We start from the raw sequence: 21,194 nt of genomic DNA, 5'->3' as shown, positions 1-21,194 counted from the left end.
AAAGCTCCCGAGGTCGGCGGGTAGGTAATATTTTTATGGCGTTATTAAAGGAATGTTATAATGCTGTAGAAGGGTGCGTTTTAGCAAAGCACATTTTTTAAATGTTTAACATTGGAAACGGGGATGTACTATATATGTAAATGCGTGCAAACCACTTTTGCTCGTGCTCATTATACGTACGGTCACGTTATTACCCCTCATCGCTCTCGCCGTGTGTTTCTTTCACTTCAACTAGCAATTCGTAACAAAATGACATTCTCACCTTTTTTTACTGGGTGCTGTCTTTACAGCGGCAATTTGTTCTTAATTAAAGTGGCATTAATTAGGTGGTTTCAGTGTTTGACGATTAGAAACTACACATAAAGTTATAAATTGAAACCTTTGCAGCGCCTCTGGGCATCGTAAAACTGTAAAAGGGGAGACTGGAATAATTACACAGTGAAATAAACACTTTGGAGAAATACTTTTTTTGGGGCCGAAATTATTTAGCGCTGGCGATTAATGGCGCGACACCCCTTTAAGAAAGTGCCACTCCCAGGTTTTATTTCAACGATATTCTGAAGTTTATGTTTCACACAATAATGCCGCTACCACCTTCAAATCACATTACATGGAACTCTTTATTGCTGGCTTAATTAAAACAAATTGATCTGGTCTGCCTTTTTTTTTGCTCCTCGCGGTACACTTGGGCGGCGGGGGGGAGGCGTTTGCTCGTTTTTCCAAGGCAAGGCAGGTGGCTTGACGAGCAAATTGACCAAGGGAGTAAAAGGTGCAGTCCTGCAACTGCTTGCAGGCGCCACTGCTGGTGCATGTACGTGTCTATGTAGGTTGAACTGTGCCCCCTGCTATGGGGGCACATTGGCACAGTAGGGGGTACAGCTGGGTGCATCTAACATTCGTCTCAGTCAGCCAACCCATGACACCTGAGTCTGTCCCGAGACCTCCTCCTCCTGTTAGCGAGCCTTCGACACTTCACGTGGCCTCAAAGTGCGCCTGGCCTGGCACAGGTGCCGTGGAAAAAGGACAATAAACTAAACACAAAAAGCAGTTCTCGACAAACGAAAAAAAATACAGAGCCTCCAACAGATGGAGCACTAGACAGCCCTTCTAGAGCTCATTGTCGGCCTATTCTTCTGCGCCGGCCACACTTTTGCCCCCATCGCCCGCGACCTGCCAATCGACTCGCTCCATCGGTTTGTTCAGAGGCAGCGGGGTATCAAGAAACTGGCGTCGCCGTTCCAACTGCCGGCAAAATTCTCGATTGCAAGTCCAGTGTGCTAGCCGTTAATAGCACAACAGCGTCGCACGAGATTGTTAAATAGATTTCTTTAAAATCCATTCTGCTGCTCTATTTGTAAGTGAGCATTTGTGTGTACGTGTGTACTCATGCGTGTGTGTGCGTGGGGGAACCGGTAGCGTAGCGTTTAGCACACGACGCTACGAGCCTGGCATCCTGAGTTTTTGCTTCCTGGCCACGGCTGACATCAGTGACGACTGTGAGTCCCGGTTTTGGACATTCTCTTGGTCGACTCAACCTTAAATGAGTACCTGACTGGGTGTGGTGCAGCCTACAGCCTGCAGCACCACCTTGTGCTCCGTGCCGGCTTTCACAGACGCTTGCGAACAGCACTTGCACCAGGACAGTGATATTTTGAAATGTACCGATTTTCAATGAGAAAACGTGCGCATTTGTGTCTTTCGTTCACATAAAGTCCTGGTCACAAAAGCAACGTTTGTGGGGAATAATATCCATTTTTTTAAATACTTTTTAGGCATTAGCAATGAAAAATACCCGGAAAAAAATGGTGTTACATAGTGATAAATTAAAGCCGCATAAATGATCATCACTGGGAGTGCATCGCCCGCAGTGCACATGAATATGCATTATTTACCACTCGTAAGAGGAAATGCATTTTAATAATCACCATTAATTGCTCAACCACCATTGATTAATGCCAGTTAATTACGTGTTTTGTCACACACACATTGTATAAATAAATGAATACCAATTAACAGCCTTTTTCATATAATTTTTTACCGTAATTCCTCACTTTGTTAAGTGAGATTGTATGAAGTTGGGGACCGGTTCAGCTTGGGACATCACTCTGAGCCATGGCAGGGAATCAAACGCAGGTCACCGCGGTTCATAGCACAATGCTCTACCCACTGCAACCACTCCTCCCTCCAACTATTGTTGACAGGGGATATCGCAACGACGGCTCTCCCCCATAATGACATCTTGATATTCAGGTAGATAACACACCTGTCAACCCCTTATCAGTGCCCTACCTTATTACAGGGCAATTCAGACCTTATTGGTCACCCCGTGCCCTTATAAATCTCAACGTTCATCCTACAAAGTCCCATCACAAGGGAGAAACACAAACAAATAGACAAAGAATAATGTTGCCCCTATTGAAACGGCTGTACGCCGTATGGACCTGAAAACTCCATTTCCCTGCACAAGAATACGGGTGAACCGTATGGGTTGACATGTACGAGATAACTAACTTATAATGTTCACGTAAACATTATGGCTTGATAGTAAAGATAAAGGTACAGCACTGCAATGTCTTGTCCATGCCACTGCTGTTGGAAGGACCTCCACTTTAGAAAGCTCAAAGGAGCCTTTCTATAAGGTATTTGGCCTATTCTTCCACACTGGTCAGATAGACCAGATTAAGTAGTCAATCGTTTCAATGTTGGGGTCAATCGTTTCAATGATCATTCCAATGATTGACCCGCAATGTGACGAACACATTGACATGGGCAATATACTTTCGCCTACACGCAGAAATTCAGTTTATAACTTTGTTTTCAGGAAAGGCTTACGCTGCTCGTAACCTGCTTACTCTAATTTCAAGTGCTTGGTGCAGCAGTCCCTGTTATTGCCTTCGATATCTCAAAAGTCTGGCAGCAATCTATTTTATCAACTAATCCACGCGTAATCTTCCATAAACTATACATAGATATATTTTTTGTTATGAAACTAATTGTTTTACTCGAGCATGTTTTGCTTGGGGACAAAAAAATGAAAAGAGCATCGCTTAAACACTACCTAAGCCTGTTACCAAGAAGCAGCAGCTGCCCGTTCAGAAAGTTTGAAACTGTTCTTCGAGTTTTAATGATCGCCAGCAACACACGCACACGCACACACAGACACAAAACCACGCACGGACTTGCTTAAACGTGGCAGCTTGCCACTCAAGATTCAAGTTTGTTATTTTTGTGGTGCCGTCTCCTGCTCTTATTTGTTTGCCTGTTAATCTGGAGGCACGGCGAGTTTAAAGAAACCCGCTTGACAGTTACCGGATGTTTGCCGACTGGGTTGAAGAATGCATCTCAGTCAATAGACACACAGAGAAAGAGAGAGAGTCACGGTGTCGAGGTACAGATGCATAGCACGAGAGGAGGAGGAAGAGGGGGGGGGAGATGGGGGGGGGTCTTGAGCAGCGTGTAAATATTAACACGTTAGAACGACACTCTCCGCAAGTTGGCTTGTACACGAAAAGCGTCCAAGTTGAGAGGAGAGGCACAATCCCAGAAGCCTGACACATAATTTTCCACATGCACATCGAGTGCAAACCTCGGGAACAGGAAGACAGCCGCGATGGCCTTGCACAATTAGGATACATGTATTCCTGCCGTTAAAGTTTCTGGCACGAAAACATTCGCAAAGAGCAGCAGCACAATTGTGTGTGCGGTGCCGGGCACCTGGCATACTGTGCTCAAATAAATCGGGAATGAAGCCAGCTAATTGGCCCAACTAAAACCGTCCCCCGCAGCGCATATGGCCAAGTGCGCACAGCTATTACCCCACACACAGCGCCCCCGTGCCAACTGGGCAGACAGCTGGCATTCAATTGCTTGGAGCACCTGACTAAATCACTAACATTAAGCTGGCAGCAAAACAAAAAGGACTCGGACTACACAACACGGCCATCGCAAGAGGCAATCTTCTGCCCCATTACCACCTTCGCCCGTCACGAGGCACAACCGCAGGGGAGGGTGTGGGGGGGGGGCGAGGCTCCAGCTCGTCCCGTCACTCACTTGAGCAGCTCGTAATTCTTCTCGTTGAGCCGAGCGGCGTTTTCGCGCCAGAACTTCTCCGACTTGTGCACGGGGCTCCACTCCAGCCGGCCTGCCTTCAGCTCCGCCGAGTACTCGTCGAACGAGCTGCCAAAACAAAAACGAGGGCGGAGGTAAGGGAGTGGGGGCCCTACGGCTGCTTGATCGTGCCACTGCTGCTGGTGGGAGGGCCTCCAGAAGAGCCGTGTGGACCGTCGGCCCACCATTGCACGCTAGGCCGGGCGTTCTTCGGCCAAGGAGGACAAACTTTTACCCCCACCGCACGTGTCCTTGCGGTGTCACTATTAATGCTGCTGTTTTGGACAGAGGTGATGGCAGGTGGCGGCGGGGAGGGGCAGGAGGCAATTTAATAAATATGCCCAATGTTTAAAATTCCACACCGGGAGATTTAATCGAACCGTCGACCTCCAATTGTACCAACCATCCATCTTTAGTCGCTCGAATGACACCAACCACCGTTTTCTCTGAGTCTGTTTCATACGAAAGATCATTTAAAACATTTCATGAATCTGCTGCTGGATGAAGACCTCGCGATATCGTGTCGGTCGGTGAAGGGGGGCAGTTTGCGCAGGACCGGTTCAGATGGCGCTCGTCACCGATATTAGCCGTGACCAAGCGTCGAGCTCAGATCGCCGGGTTCGTTAGCCAATGTGCCACCATGCCATCCCGTTAGTTACGTTTCGAGATAATACGATTATAATTTGTTCGTGTCTAACCCTGACTCTGAAAAGTGTTACCCGCAAGCGCAAATATTCCAACACAAAATATTAGTATTATTAGCCTCTTTCACCGTTGGAACACTCGTATTGACCAACACCACCGCCAGCACTCTAAGCCCGGGAACGGGTGTGGAATGATATAATTCATGAGCTGCGTTGCCATCAAACTATTCCTCCCAGTAGTAGTAGGTTTTTACCCTTTCAACTGGTACAAAAACTGACGCCTTTATACAAGGCATCATGTTTGCAATAACCACAACACAAGCAGTCAAAATGCAAGCAAAGATAAACAACTCTGATAATGATAATGATATGCACTGTCCTTGAAGTTGATTGGTCCACACCCAAGACAGCTTTCCTTAGAGCCTAGTCTCCATTGGTGTTGGACCAATCAACTTCAAGGACATTGCATATCATTATCATCATCAGAGTTGTTTCTCTTTGTTTGCATTTTGACTGCTTGTGTTGTGGTCATTGCAAACATGATGCCTTGTATAAAGGTGTCAGTTTTTGTACCAGTTGAAAGGGTTAAAACCTACGACTATATTTTGCCACTGGTAAAGGAGGTCTCATAGTGTATTCCTCCCAGCGTAAGTTACACCAAAAGAGAGAGGGGTGTCGGGGGAGGGCTTTCGTTTTCGAGCCAAACAACAACGACGTCCCTGGGCGAAGAAAAGCCCTCCTGCGAGCGGAGTCGTCGTGATGCCATCTCGAACCGACGCCCCAGTGGGACGTGGACGGTGCATACGGGGGGGGGGGTCATGAAACACTGTGATAGATTTGTCCGTGCGAGTCTCTGTGTCAGTGTCACGAAGAGAGCGTCTGGGTTCGCCAGATAACTCGGCGACAGAACAAAGGTGCTTCGTAAAACATTTATGGAAGTTGCACTTCACCTCCCCTTCCGTATTAAACACAATCTGGACGCTCCTCAAAGTAATTTAACAAAAGATAATTGCACGAAAACACGCTGGCAAGATTGGACAAGCGTCCCAGTGGCACTGAGACACCAGGACAGCGTTCTAGTGAAGTATTATTTTTTTTAATTTTGCTGGTAACAAGTGCAGTCAGTGAGCTCCAGAGCGACAATATTCACAAAAATGTGAATGTGCTCTTTAAATTGAGAGAGCAGAGATAATTGCGCTATTAAGTGCCATCAGTTTCCTTGTTTTTATTTTATTGACTGCACAAGCTTTTTTATTTTTTGCACGGTTGCAATCTTTACGATCTCAATATTGAAAACCGTAAAATATTATCATCTCCATCTCCGATGTGAAAGCGTTTTCATTCCATCTCCTGCCCGAGGGTGTCTTTGTCTCTCTCTCGCTCTCGCTCCGTTTTCCCACCTCAAGTCGTGCACGCTCTCTCCGAGCTTCTCCAGCATGAACTTGATGTCCTCTACCACGTCCTCGTCCTCAAACTTCTGCTGTTCCAGGTTTTCCAGCTGCTTGAGCACCTGGTGAACGGTTCGAGCACGGCCAACGTTGGTGGTGAAAGTCGACTTGGGGAAAATATAACAACAACAACGACAACAGCAACCGTCATTCGCCACTAAGTGGCGGTGACGTCCCCACGGCGCTTGTGCCAGGCTATGTGCACATTAAGGCCACGTGAAGTGTCGAACGTCCGCTGGCAGGAGGTCACGGGACAGACCCAGGTGCTATGGGTTGCCTGACTGAGATGACTGGCTGATGCACCACCTGTGCCCCCTACTGTGCGAACTTGCTGTGCTCCGCTCGTTGTTGTGAGCGTCGCTCCTCTGCCCTCCGTTGTTGCTGGAGGGCGACTGCCTCCCACTGCCCAGTAGCGTCCTTCAGGAGCCGCCTTCATAGAGGCCGATCTTGACACCGCTGGCACCAGTCCACTCAGCTCCACATCCTCCTGTACCACATCACTCCATCTCTTCTCTAGCCCGTGCCGCGCATGTTTAGCCCCCTCTAACCGGCCGAACAAAAGCTGTTTAGGCAGGCGGTGGCTGGGCATTCGGGCTACATGACCCAGCCAAAATACGCATGCACGCACACACACAACACTGCACACGCACACGAGTAGGCAGCCAATATTCGCAAAAGTAATTAATTAAAACGGATTCTCAGTCTCACAAAACACACGTCGAAAATGCACGTTTAACAACGTTTTTAAAATGTGTGCAAATAGCATGCGGATGCCCTCTTTATGTTGAATTATCTTGGGTGCAGTGAGCTAGGAGCTTGGAGAACCGGCCAAGAAAATGACAACAGCAGGATTCCAACTGCGTCTGAATTTGTGCTCTGCGTGGCGATAACGAGAATTGGGAGTCTTTCTTTCTTTTTTAAATGCTTCGACATTTGATGTCTAAGAGCTCCTCAGCCAGACGAGAGATGCAGCCAACCCACACACAAGCACAATTAGCAAAAACGACAACAACAAAAAACACTCAACACGTTCGCCAATAACACTATGTGTGTGTCTTCTTGGTTCTTTCGGTAAAGTCACGTAGAAGGGAAATAATAAAGTAATAAAAATACAACATAATAAAAATATAATAAAATAAAATAATAATAAAATATTAGAAAATATTTATTTTTATTATTTTCTCATTTCCCTTCTACGTGACTTTACCGAAAGAACCAAGAAGATGAATCCCTGCAGTCACGAAAGCTTTAAATCGAAACTATGTGTGTGGCCTAGAAAGGACAAAAATACGTAATCGGCGACATTTCGGGCAAGGAGCCTACCTCACAGCGGATAAATGGAGAGGCAGGAGAGACAGTTTGAATGCGAGTCGGGGACTCTACTATGCACGACGGGGGTGCAGGATGGTAATTAAATGTCAGCAACGTTTCCGTGGCAGGACACTTCCCCCCCCCCCCACCGATGGAAGACCCCCACAGAGAGGGCACCAACGAGCACGTGGACACGGCCAAGCACCGACAGTGCCCCCCTCCCCCCGCCTACCCCCGCCCCTCCTCCCCCCAAACAAACCATCGACGCGTTGTACCGGGCCTGTGCGTTTCACAGCAATAAAAACAAAGTTACAACAGGAACAATATAAAACAAAAATGTCGAACAAAGTTTCGACCCTCGATGAAGGTGAAACGGTGGGACGTCTCGGGCAGCAATGGGGGGGGGGGGGGTCGGGGTCGGAACTGGACGCACCTTGCACTGGATCATGGTGAGGGCGAACTCGTGGCGTGTCTCCTTTTCCACCGCCTGCGACAGCATGTTCTGTAGAGACACAAACGCCAGGGAATCACCGGTCGCGTCCACGTGCCGCCAAGTTTTTCCTCCTCACTCCCGCCGCCCGGTCCAAGCCTCGGTCTCAACCGAGCAGTGTTAATGTTTGTTTAATTCTCGATTGAAAATGCACTTGTTTAGAACTGCCGCTTTGCGTGTTTTTAGTTGCTTGTCCTTCCCCTGCACCTCCGAGTAGCGTGGTTGGCTACGCACGGTGCGAAAGAGGTTCAACATACCACCATTGGAACCTCCTTTGCCAGTAGCAAAATATGATAATTGTTTTTTTACCATTTTATCTGGCAACAAAACTGACACCTTTTTTACACGGAGTCATGTTTGCATTGGCCACAATACCTGCGGTTGGAATGCAAAAAAAGGCTATTGTGGTCAATGCAAACATGACTCCTTGTAAAAAAAAAGTGTCAATTTTGTTGCCAGATAAAAGGGTAAAAAAACAATTATCAGGTTCAAAATACTTAAGATAGAATTGGGAAGGCCACAGTTGGTCGATCGACAGGTGGCATGTGGCGGGGTAAAGTGCGTGTGATCCCGCCTCTTCCAAGACGTCTGGCCAGCGTGGCGAGTGGGCCCCATGTACTGCAGAGATGATGTCTAAGAGCTCAATTTAATGGATGCGCTTCCATCACCAGTGGAGTCGATGAGCAATTGCAGGGCTGCGCCTTTAACCCTTGCAGCTAACTGCCATTGGCGCGGTGCGAAATGCATTAACATTCGCGGGGCAATGTTTTTTTGCTTCCCTGCACGTCGTTGTGAAATCATCAGCAGCGGTTGCTCCTTGAAATAGCGGGCAGTGCAATCAGGCTAAGTAGGTCACTCAGAGCGCTGAGACGGGTAAGTGGGATTGGCCAGCAGGGATGGTCTCCGATGGTCAAGGATAATGACCGAGTGGCAGCCAAGGAATGAGATCGCGACCGACAGGAGGTCCAATGGAGCGATTAATTCAGCTCTTGTGCAAAGGTGTTGGGCGGATTATAACATTGGAGTGAGAGGCGGCAGTGGCTTTGGGATGCCTTCATGGCTGATGATAATGACGGTAACAATTAGAATGACTATTGGAAGACCACGTTACAATAATTCACGTTTTAGAGCTACTGTGTTGTTGTTATTTAGTTGCTGGGCGTATCATTAAAATGTTTAACTCCACTCAAAATCCAACTACATGAAGGAAAACTTTTTGTTAATGTTCCGTTATATGACAAATATCGCTTTATATATGCATGGTGTTTTGAATGCTTGATATAAAGCAATGGCTAATTACGTTAATTAGATAGCAGCATATAGCTCATTAGCTGTAATGTTTCCTGCAAAAAGTATCTACAAAAACGTTTGCAAAAAAAAGCAGGATCACTAAGACTTTAACTTTTAAATTCATATTTGTAGGAGCAAATTCAATTAAGCATTTAATGATAAACATGCCATCATGCAACGCGCAATAATAAAATCATCATCAGCCATGGTCAATCCACTTCTGATGAAAGCCTTCCAAAACCGCCAGCATCTCTCTCTCATAAAAAAAAAATTAACGCGTGTAGATTAACCATGGAGCAAGAGTTAAATGTTTTCTCCGAGGCGTCACTAAACACTGGACCTTAAAAAATATATTAAAAGACATTACTCATCAGTAATGCAGAAAATAAAACACATTTTCAGAATTAGTCCGCTATGACCAACAAGCACTTATCATTTATTAAATCTATGAATAATGAAGATTAGATACGACCACGTAGAATTGTTGTGGTTGTGCTCTCCGGCTCTCCAATATACTTTCGGGGTGCTGTTTGGCACGATGCCCGACGTTTCACTGCTTGTACCGGGAGCTCCTTGAGGAAATGAAATGAACAACCTCCCAGCAGCGAGCAGAACGGAACGTCGGACACGTGGTACGGCCTGAGAGCGCATCGCAGAGTCTATAACGCGATTCAGAGCTCGCCGGTGAGTTATCTCCGCAGTTGCATATGCATCTCTTGCGACCGTCGCATTCTCTGAGTGAAAAACAGGGCATTATGGATGGGAACCATTAACTTCGGCCAAACCGTTTTGTGATTGGTAGTTTGCGTTGTACATTTATCAGCGCACTTGAGAGAGAGCCGGTCGATTTCCTTTCTCCGTGCCCCGATTTCATTTGGTCCGCAATCATCAACAAGCGGTGATAAATTCGAGGCGGACACAGGAGCCGTATTTGTTGGCAAAGGGAAGATGGGACCGGGCAAGGCTACAACGCTGGCGGGCGTGGGCAGCGTGGTCGAAAAATCCACGGTCGTTTGGCAAGCTTTCGGTAAAAAAAAAACGCGGCACTGGAGGATGTTTTCTGTGGCTCGTGCCCAGGTGCGCCTTGCCAAGATCCCCAGGCAAGCGAGGCGAGGAAAGCCCGCAAGTGTGACCTCGTTCAAAGGGGTTCAACGCCGCTGAAATAGCTCACTCTCAGAATGAATGGCAGCCCGATGATGGGGTTGTGTAAAAACAAAAGATAATTGATCATTTGTGTGCAGAGACAGGTTTGTGCTCATCTGTTTCGTTATTTATATTCTCCACAATGACATTAATGAATATTTTTGAGTTACGTATTATATAATGCTCCATGCAACTGGCGAAGCCATATCTTAAAGAGAGGGTCCTTGCCTATGACATCTCGCGGTTCGCCCGCAATGATTTAAGCAAGCCAGACTCTGCTGATGAGACACTGCACGTCGAAACCGGTGCCGAGTTGTCTCGTGCCGAATCAATGCTTGCTGACATTCACCTTCGGAAGGCTGTGGGACCCGATGGGTCGTGTACAGGACACTTTTACTTTTTTTCGCGTGCAGAGACAGACGTTAATATTTGTATCCTTCACAACGACGGCGCTAATTATTATTTTTGTTTAGGGGGGGGGCATATATATATATATACACCCAGCGGGGGGCACGACATAGCCTATCATCTCATAGAGTCCCTGGCACATAATACTATGCTACACAGTGGCAGTGGGGTTCGCAAAATGCCGATTTACTACTAATAAACCCCAATGATCCGATCGAAATTAGGGATTTCGATCGGATCATTGGGGGGGCACGTGCCCCCCCCCCCCCACACACCTGTGGGCAAGCCTGCACAGTCCTTTGTCGATGTGTAACGCCTCCAGTGGCTGCAGGCGAGCGTGTAAAGTGTTTAAGTGTTCGTTAATCGTTACTGAAGCAGACGGGACGTGGGCACAATGAGGTGTTTTGTTATGATTATGGGCGTCTGCCGAACGAGCGATCATTGAAGACAACCCGCCGCTGCTAATAAAAATCATACCAACATGTTTGGGGCCGTCCATAAATGACGTCACGCGATTTTGGACTATTTTTGAACCCCCCCCCCCCCCTCGTCACACGGCGTCACAAAATCAGACCCCCCCTCAAATATGACGTCACAAAGCTCTGCCCCCCCACCCAAAAATAAAACATGCTTCAAATCGCTTTAAACTATTGTCATTGTAGTGCGTAATTAATGTGGCGCTGCACTCTGATGTTGTAGGAGAAAACATTTATCAAAAGTTGCGCATTTTGATGTGACGTCACATTTCTCACCCCCCCCCCTCCTCGTCACACATCGTCACAAATGTCTGACCCCCCCCCCCTAGGTGCGTGACGTCATTTATGGACAGCCCCTTTTGACTTGGGGGGGGGGGGGTCTGAGTGGAGGGGGGCAGTCCGCTGCCCCCCCCCCTCGCGACACTACAGGGGAGCCACAAAGAAAGGTCATTAGGATACTCCTGGGCAGTTTCTACAAATGTAGGCGACCTGATGGCAAGGGTCAACGGTTTCAAGACGTTAACAAATGCACGTGTAGTTTAACACGTATCAGCCATAATATAGGGGACGAGGGGTTGGGTTAGATCGCGTAAATATGAATGTGTCGTTAAAAATCTAGTTGTCCGCTTGATGATGCTAGTTTTAATTACTGGCGAAACGTACTCAGATTGTAAATGTTGTGGCTTGGCTCTCCAGCACACTGCTGTACTAGAGACGAATTGGCACGTTCTGTTTACGTGACAAACCTTGCTAGTTGGCTGTGTCGGGTGGTGGCGGTTTTAACGACACATTTACATATTTACGCGAACTAACCCAAAAAAACTCGTATCATTAATGCATATGTGTAATGAACTCAACACATTCGTCAATAACACTGTGGCTGTAAAAGAAAAAAAAATATCATAGGCAACGTTCCGGTCAATGGCACTTCTTCATAGCACGCAAACAGAGGCCACACACACAAAGATATAGAGAGAGTTAGAAGATTTGGAGAGAGCACTGCGCACACCACAGAGCCTGGTGAGAATTACGTTCGAAAATATTTTCTGATGACTAGTTAAAAAAAAATTCAATTGCCATACGAATAGGTAGCTTAATAAGAGCACGTGAGCAACAGATTTGATCCGTTTCGAAATCAACTCATGAACATTCAAAGTGAACTTCAGCAAAACGTCGCTGTCGCATTGCATCGTGCCGCGTGCGCCAAACATCGAAGCCGCATCAGCAAGTCATTCGATGAATATTGCACGCGTTGTTATTTTGAAGACACACATTCATACTTATCTGTCGGGTTTTTTTTTTAAACAAACGTAGCCAGGAATTGTGGGACACACGCATCAGTTGCAATAACGCCGTTGCGAGTGCGCGTGGACATGAATGCGTAGGTGGGTGGTTAGGTAGGTAATTAGGGTAAAACATACCACGCTAATCTCTTTGGTTCTTTCGGTAAAGTCACGTAGGTATTAAATAAAATAAATCAGGAGATTTCGGGCGCAACACAAGCGTTCGTCATCAGGTGAGACAGGGATTTACCGAAAGAACAAAAGAGTATGGATTCCTGCAGTCACGAAAGCTTCAAATCAACACCACGCTAACTTAATAATTTCTTACCTTTTTAAAAAATGTATTAATCTGCACTGTTCATTTATTTTTCCCTGTTATGTCTGTCACGGAAACGGCGTCTGGTTTGTATTAATGAAACCCGACTTAAGTGCTTCTTGGCTCACAGGATACTTCAAAATAAACTAAAACTGAACTGAAGCTGAACTTGGGACATTGGCAACGTCTGACTGCATCTCCACACGACACGACACTGACGGCACACTGATCATCATCCCTCGCCTGATTGCCCCCGGAGATGGAGGAGGAGGGAATAAAACAATGACCCCATTCTCTTCGAGGGCAGCATTCCAGTACCTCCCTTGGCTTGACTCGCCACTTGTATTCAACAAACAAACAAAGATCCCCCGTATAGCTTTCATAGACTGTTGGGAAAAGTGCTGTGAGCGAGCAACCTATGAAGGCCGCAACAGCACACGAGCGAGTGGGTGACCAGCAGTACACCCAGCCGACTGTCTCACTACTAATGGAGATGTTTACACACCGCACCAGGTACTCATTTGAGGCTGAGTCGACCTAGGACCGGTACAGATATTCGTCACCCATGTTGGCCGTGAGCGGGAATCGAACTCGGGACGCCGGGTTCGTAGAGTAGTGCGCTAACCGCTACACCACCGCTCCCCAAAGACAAAGACGGTGGTGTAGCGGGTTAGCGCTACGAACCTGGACACCCGGGTTCGATTCCCGCTCACGGCCACCACCAGTGACGATTATCTGAACCGGTCCTGGGCCTCCCCTAGGTCGACTCAGCCTCCAATGAGTACCTAGTGTGATGTGTAAACATCGCCACCGGGGAGACAAAGGCGGCCGGGCGTGGTGCTGGCCACCCACCCCCTCGTGTGCCGTTCCGGCCTTCATAGGTGCTCGCTAACAGCACTTGCCCCCACAGTCTGCTGACACCACTCCCCACACGCACACCCACCACGCGAACCGCATGGTTTGACTTCAAAGTGCTTAAAAGTTTGCAAACAAATCTCAGAGACTGCCAGAGTCCCCCCCCCCCCCCACGGGATGCTTTGACCGTCAGGATCTGTCTAACAAAACGTTACGTAACTGTGACCACACTTTAAAAGTCTTTAAAACAGGCCGTGAAAATATATATACATTTGTATTCACAGTAGCCCACGAACCACTAATTGCGTACATTTAATATAATCACACCACGGGTCAAGCTCCGCATTGTCCGTGCTGAGAAGGGGGGGGGGGGTGCCATTGCTCTCGTCTCACCACGCAGCAGCAAACGAGCAGCAGCGCCAATGCTGATGAGACTCGTTCACGTCCTCACATTATAAATATGCAGGCCCGTCCATTGCGGGGTGCGGAGCCCGGGGCAAATCCCCCCCCCCCCCCCAACGCCTTCAAACAAACCCCGTATTACATCTGAAGCGCAGAGACCCACAAAGCGCGAGGCCCAGGGCGGTCGCCCCGATTCGCCATAGCGAAGGGACGGCTCTGTAAATAATCATCTATAAAAATTAAATGTTAGGCTTCTCACCGACATCTAAAAAGGAGACCACATTGCCAAAATACTTTAATTTCTCCACTGGCTACTAATCAAATCCCGGATTAATTTCAAATATCATTTTAATAAGGAATCACTTTAAAATAAATATTTGTAAGTCCAAAGTGGATTCACCCCTGCATACTAATATCCTCTCATCTCATCCTACCTCCCTCCACACACTCTACTGCCTCTCCCATCTCATCCCACTCTACTCCCCTTCATCCACTCTCCAATTCATAAATTGAAGCTTTCTGTGGAAGCCCTCAGTCCACCTTCGCTCAGTGGGAGATCACTCATTCTCCCCAAATGTCCCCCGACATACTGAAACTCACATCCCACGGCCCATCCGTGCTGTAGACTCCCTACCCCTGTTCAATTACCTTACTTTTTAAATCCTTTATATTAAGTTCGCGTGCTTGCTTGCTTGCTTGCGTGCTTGCTTGCTTGCGTGCTTGCTTAGGACCGTGCAAATCTTTCGGTCGTTTTTTAACCCACTTCCCGTGATCCAATCGAGCTGACATTTTCCACACAGACTCGTTGTGCCAGACAATTATTGTTCGTGAAAAAAAATTCCCAAAATTTTACACTTTTTAGGCAAAAAAAATGTATTTTACATATATTCAAATAGAACGCATTCATGGCTTTGGCTGAACGTCAGAGTGTAAGAGCCCAGAGCGTAACCCCTCCACAGGCCGTGGCGGAGTAGCGCAGTTGGTAGCGCCCTCGCTTCCCATGCCAAAGGTCGCGGGATCGATCCCCGCGTCCTCCACAGGCGAATATATTTTTAAATCCTTTATATTAAGTTCGCTTGCTTGCTTAGGACCGTGCAAATCTTTCGCTCGTTTTTTAACCCACTTCCCGTGATCCAATCGAGCTGACATTTTCCACACAGACTCGTTGTGTGTGACAATTAATTTTCGTGAAAAAAAATCCAAAATTTTACACTGTTTAGGGAAAACAAATTAAATATTTAATTACCAATTGCTTAATGGTGGCAGACAATCATCTGACGCATAGGTGGCAGCCATCTCAAGCCAGAGGACGAGAGGACTCTAGCCGCCACGCATATAAAGGATTTATAGTGAAAAACTTTGTTTTTACGGGTTTACTTGTTCACTGCCTATGATTGTCTGCCTCTCTCTCTCTTTTTAAAAATAAATATTTCCACTCTTTCTGCACATGGTCTCGGTATGCGGTTAGAGGCCGCTATGTAAATCCGTATCGTGTTGAGAGCCCCAGACTAAAAAAATTATAATAAAAAATGTGTTTAGTTAATAATACAAAAAAACATAACAATTCAACACGCTACATTGGTCTGGGACTGGCTCTGCTCTTTGCAACCCCTTTTCGTGAGCCAGGGGCTCGGGGCCTGCTGCGGAATGTCAGGTGAGTGCACCGGGGGATTCTGAGGATATCTAATGCAAATATTGCCCAAATCAGTACGGCACACACACCCACACCCACACTGGGGAGCTGGCTATTCATCTCGCACAGTGCGCACCTCTGACAAGCGCGCAAGGGTAGATGCAAGGGGTCGCAGCCTCCTTCTGTTGTCGGGGAAATCCAGTGCGATGGCTCAAGACCTCGCGGCGCCGCGTGGCAACGACGCCATTTTGATTCTCAATTGTTGTTGCTGCTAATAAAGTCACATTCTTGAGACGCGGGATTTTTTTTGTTTACGGTAAATTGAAAAACAAAATCCCCGGGCACAATCAGGTGATGTCTATGTCCCCCCCCTCCCCCCACACCGTCCTGTCTTGTTGAGCACCACGGAGGTTGTCAATAATTCACAGCCAGCACCATTTGCAAAATGGATGCCCTTACTCCACGTGGGAACCAAACAAGAATCATGCGCAATGCGTAAATGTGAAACTAAGATATTTATAATGGCAAGGTGGAAAGGTCGGGAATGCTACAATAAATAGCAACGACTATACGTATTCATTGTAATCAGCAGCAGCAGCAGCTACCATGGTCAATCTACTGCTGGATGAATACCTACACAAGCTGTCACCAGCTGTCGTAATACTGTGATGCAACGACAATCCACCAAGCAACAATCTGGTGTAATATAAAAATGTAAATACGAAAATTGAGTTTACACATGTAGAACAGCGATGATTTGCAAAATTTCATCGCGTTTTTATTTTCCCTTCTATAAATCTACATTTAAATCAGTTTGGCAGGCCACTGCTAGGCGGAAGGCCTTGTTACGTAATGCCAGTCATGGGGGTTGATTGACCAAACTTCACTACTTTGGTCCTTGTGGATTGGTAAACGATGGAGGGCTCCAGATATCACTCGCCACCGATATTAGCCCTGCCCCGGGTCCACGGTGCAGACGCGTCAACCATAGTGCCACCGTTCCATCTTCTTCTTTCTTTTGAATTTCATCTCGCAAAATCAGTACCGAAAAATATATATTTCAGAGTGACTTCCAACTCCAACGACCATCGAGCGGCTGGGGAGCTCCTCTCCTGTTTGGCGCCCGTTGTGGCTAATCCGCAATTCTACAGCGGGGTTCAACCACTGTTTGACTTTCCCCACAAATTGGTACTCAATTTATCACCCCCCCCCCCACACACACACCACGATTTGAACGCTTGCGAACCTTCCCGATGGCGAGCCGCTCAGCTCTACCTCCAAGGCACTCGTCCGGAATTCAACAATCAAAAGACAATTTTTGTTTTTACAATGACACCACGTGTGCTGCTCAGCGGCTGGAGAACGGCGCTAGGAGACGTTTGTTTTCTGCGGACCTCTTGCTTCGAGCTCGAGTCCCGACTGCGATTTGAAGCGAAGATGCGGCGTCGGCTTGTTTTGGAATGATGCGGCGAGTCGCACCGCCCCGCTACAAACCTGCGTTGATGTCCATCAGGGTAAGAATTCTCTTCGGAAATTGAGACGACCCGCCACTCACCTATTGAAGTATTGAAGATCACCACTATAGCTTTACGTGCCAGAATTGATCAGGATTTATTGCGCTCACCCCCGTAGACCTTTGAATGACTAAATGAACGATCGAATTTTTGAGCTGCAGGGATGACAGATCTAATCATCGACACAGAAAGCTACGAATTTTTATTGTTATAGACATATCTGCCTGCACAAGGGTCATATTCATCATCATCATGAACATGATGATGATTGAGATGAAGGCTTCCTCAAGCCCTTGCCATCTCTCACATATAGAAATAATATTACGAAGTGTAATAATCTCAGCGGTAATATTTTAATCTGTAATATTGTTTATAGGTCTGCAGACAATCGGAGTAGATCCATTGTAGGATATAACACAATGCTTGCTTGATAATGAAGCCACGCTGTAGAAAACAGAGCAAAGCTTTTAGACTATCTTTTTCCTTTTTTACGATATTACATTGACAGTGGCACCACAAAGGACAAATAAGAAAAACTGAAAGAAAAAAACAGTCAATAACGTCGGTTTCAAATATATATATAGTACAAAATATATCGATAATAGGCAATGTTTTGGGCTATGGCGCTTCGGCTATGAAGAGCCCTTGCCTAGATTGTCACCCATTTATATATACATTTTATAGGGCAATGTTATTGACAACGCTGTTTGAGATTTGCTAAGGATACGATATTTTTTTTATCGTGTACAATTTGAAACGAAGCGCTCGCGAGCGGCCATTGATCGTCAGTGTTGGTCGCACTTTTGTCGTTGCGATCGCCAACGGAGGCGCCCCTTGGGGACAATCCCGCATTTCTGCAAAGACCTGTGGCTTCGAGCAGGCAACGTGGACGTCTGAGCCTTCGAACGATGCGCAGAAAGCAGCAAAATATAGACAAGGGTGGGGCGTGGGGAGGGGTTGTCGACTTGTGGTGACGTGGCCACGTGGCAGCGCAGATCTCCGTGGTTCGAGCCCACCGGCCGCCCTCGTTAATACTGCGGGTGTATTAACCCCTACACCCCCCCCCCCCCCCAAAAAAAAGATGCGTGCCCGCCTGCTTCGCAAAGGGAACGTTACAAAATACCGTGACGTTACTCGAAACAGAGGAGGCCGCATGCGCTGGTGTCACGATCGAAATTTTGCCAGAATAAAAAAACTGCCCCGGAGTTAAACTGCTTCATTTGTAGAGATATCAACATATGAGCGGCGAGTCACGTCCGAACTGACCGATTATAGCGGTCTGTGACACATCGAGCCTCCTTGAGAGCCTTGCGCGATTGCAATAGTGGGAGCAAATTATATATTGGACAAGGAAGGACAATTGTTTGATATAACCTCTCAATAATTCACCTTCGTAGGCCCTCTTGGTTAATTGTCATTGACCCCCTCGGCTAATTGGTCCCACAGCATCAACTCTGCCCCATGTATCTGCTCTGGATCCCATCAGGAGTGTTGGGTTTTTCTTTTTACTGTGGGTCTCCAAAAACGAATCGAAAACGTATTTCATCCATCAGACGGCAGATTGTTTAATTACCTTTCTTGTATAACACACGGATGACAGAAAAATGAAAAACAAAGAAACAGATGGGAGGCATCATAGACAGAGACCTGGCACAATGAGATTCACGAAAAACAGCGGCAGAGAAGGCGGCGAAAGATCGTGAAGAGGTGGTGGGAACTCGTGTCAACAGCACGTGTCGACAATCACAAAGATGCCTGATGTTGATGCACGATCGGATCCTGGTCGCATCAGAATAAACCCAGCGAGTGTCCGAGCAGCGTGATTAATGCACAGAGCAAGCCTGAGCCACACTCGACGCGACCATTCACAGCACACACGCACACACTCGCGCGCACACGCGCACACACGCACACACACACACGCACACACACACACGCACACACACGCACACACGCACGCACACACACATGCACACACGTGCACTCGGCGGTTTCTTGAATCACGCCCGACACCGAATCACGCCGTGTATCGGAGGAGCTGCGTACGAGTCCGCGGTTGTGTCGCATGCCTCTCTCCGATGTGTCCGCGGTGTGCGGCGTGTGTTGTGTTCTCGTTGTGCTGCGTGTGTTGTGCTCTTGTTGTGCTGCGCGTGTCGTTCGGCCCGGTGTCTGACGTCTCGTGCCACATGCGGGGGAGCTTCAGTTAAATTCCGTTCCCGAAAAAGTCCCCAGCACTTGCAGCGAAGCATCGGACATCGTGCCGAACGACACACGGTGCAATCCGAAATCACGTATGAGGGCTGCGTAAGACCTTGTACACAAGCCTCGACACGTGGTACCCAATGCTTGAGTCTAAGTATTTACTTAAGAGCGACCCTATATTGCTCTAAGCAAGGACGTCCGGTTGATAGGGGTGTAAAGGATGCGCGGGACATCCTGACACACAAACACCACACAACCACGGGTTAAGGGTCAGGGGTCACGCGAGTACTGCCATGCACGACACGCAATCCGATGATTGAGTGGAGGACACTCCGATCGGATTGGTGCGGGGAAGGATTGGCGGAAAAACGGGGACGGAGTTGGAGAGTTCGAGGCTTTGGATGATGAGTAGAAGTGTGGTGTGAGTTGGTGACGAGAATCAAGACCCTTCTTTGACCAGCTCAAGTGTCCTCTTCGCGGGGTTGGAGTGGAATGCCGCACTAAGAGGAACATTCTAGCATTTTCATCATAATCATTATCAGCCACGATCAATCCATTGCTGGATGAGGCCTCCCTCACACCGTTGCCATCCCCTTACGATTCCGCGGTGTAGCGATCCGCCGAGCAGCTGCGTGCGAGCCTGTTCATGGAAATAAAACTAGAAACTAATAAGACAAAAATCTTTGCCGCAAAACGGAGAGGAGCCAATTCAATGTAGATGGTTTTGTATTGCGGCGACATCCTGTTGGAGCGTAGAAGGAATGGGTTCACTCGTACGCGTGACAACCGCGAACGCGGGAACAATTGCTGACACACGAGCGGGCCTGGATGTGTTTTAACAGAAATCGATGGACTGTGGGCAGATTAAAGCTGCCAGGTGGAGGCGAGAATTGATTATGAAATAGTAGGAGAGGAGAGAGACCTGACACCACAGGGAGAATACGCAACAGCTGCCAGATTGTATTCAGGAGAAGCGCTTATGGATTTTGAGGCAGCAAGCAAGCAATGAGCAACCATTGTGTGAGCCGATCACGTGGCTAAAGGGTAACTGTGCGCCTAACTACGGCACGCGTTTTAGATCGATAAATACAGTATCTACTAAAGCGTTTTAGTAGAGACTAAAGCGTTTACTACTAAAGCATTTTTTGTATGTACTAAAATGTTTTAGTAGATACTAAAGCGTTTTAGTAGATACTAACGGGTTTCCTGCTAAAGCTTTGAGAATCTACTAAAACGTTTTAGTAGATACTAAGGGGTTTTAGTAGAGACTAAAGCGTTTACTACTAAAGTGTTTTAGTATATATTAAAGCGTTTTAGTATATACTAAAGCGTTTTAGTAGCTAAAGCATCTACTAAAGCGTTTTAGATCCAGAAATAAAGTATCTCCTAAAGCATTATAGTATCTACTAAAGCGTTTTAGTATCTACTAAAGCGTTTAAGTATCTACTAAAGCGTTTTAGTTTCTACTAAAGCGTTTAGTATCTACTAAAGGGTATCTATTGAAGCATTTTAGATCGATAAATAAAGTATCTACTAAAGCATCCTCACTCTTTTTGTAATCTATTTCCAATTCGTGCCGACATGTTTTTCAAAGTACGCGGTCTTTAAACCTCAATGTTATCCCAATTAAATGTAGTAGGCTTTCGCAATATTATCCATAATGGAGATATTT

The 21,194-nt window shown here is 47.0% G+C and overlaps 1 protein-coding gene across 1 annotated transcript in view; it reads right to left on the bottom strand.

The window, feature by feature from the left end:
- LOC144732577 (V-type proton ATPase subunit H-like) overlaps positions 1-21,194 on the bottom strand; it is a 109,559-nt gene that overhangs the window by 35,741 nt on the left and 52,624 nt on the right. The window contains exons 10-12 of the mRNA XM_078614024.1: positions 7,944-8,012; positions 6,152-6,261; positions 4,051-4,176 (exon numbers count right to left, since the gene is read on the bottom strand). Of these exons, the coding sequence (XP_078470150.1) occupies positions 4,051-4,176; positions 6,152-6,261; positions 7,944-8,012 (305 nt within the window). The remainder of the gene's footprint in view (positions 1-4,050; positions 4,177-6,151; positions 6,262-7,943; positions 8,013-21,194) is intronic.

This window comes from Lampetra planeri, chromosome 2 (assembly GCF_965212315.1).
Source record: "Lampetra planeri chromosome 2, kcLamPlan1.2.h2, whole genome shotgun sequence".
Classification (NCBI taxonomy): Eukaryota; Metazoa; Chordata; class Hyperoartia; order Petromyzontiformes; family Petromyzontidae; genus Lampetra; species Lampetra planeri.
The sequence above is the reverse complement of the archived record's forward strand: the minus strand, read 5'-3'. Positions and strand labels throughout refer to the sequence as shown.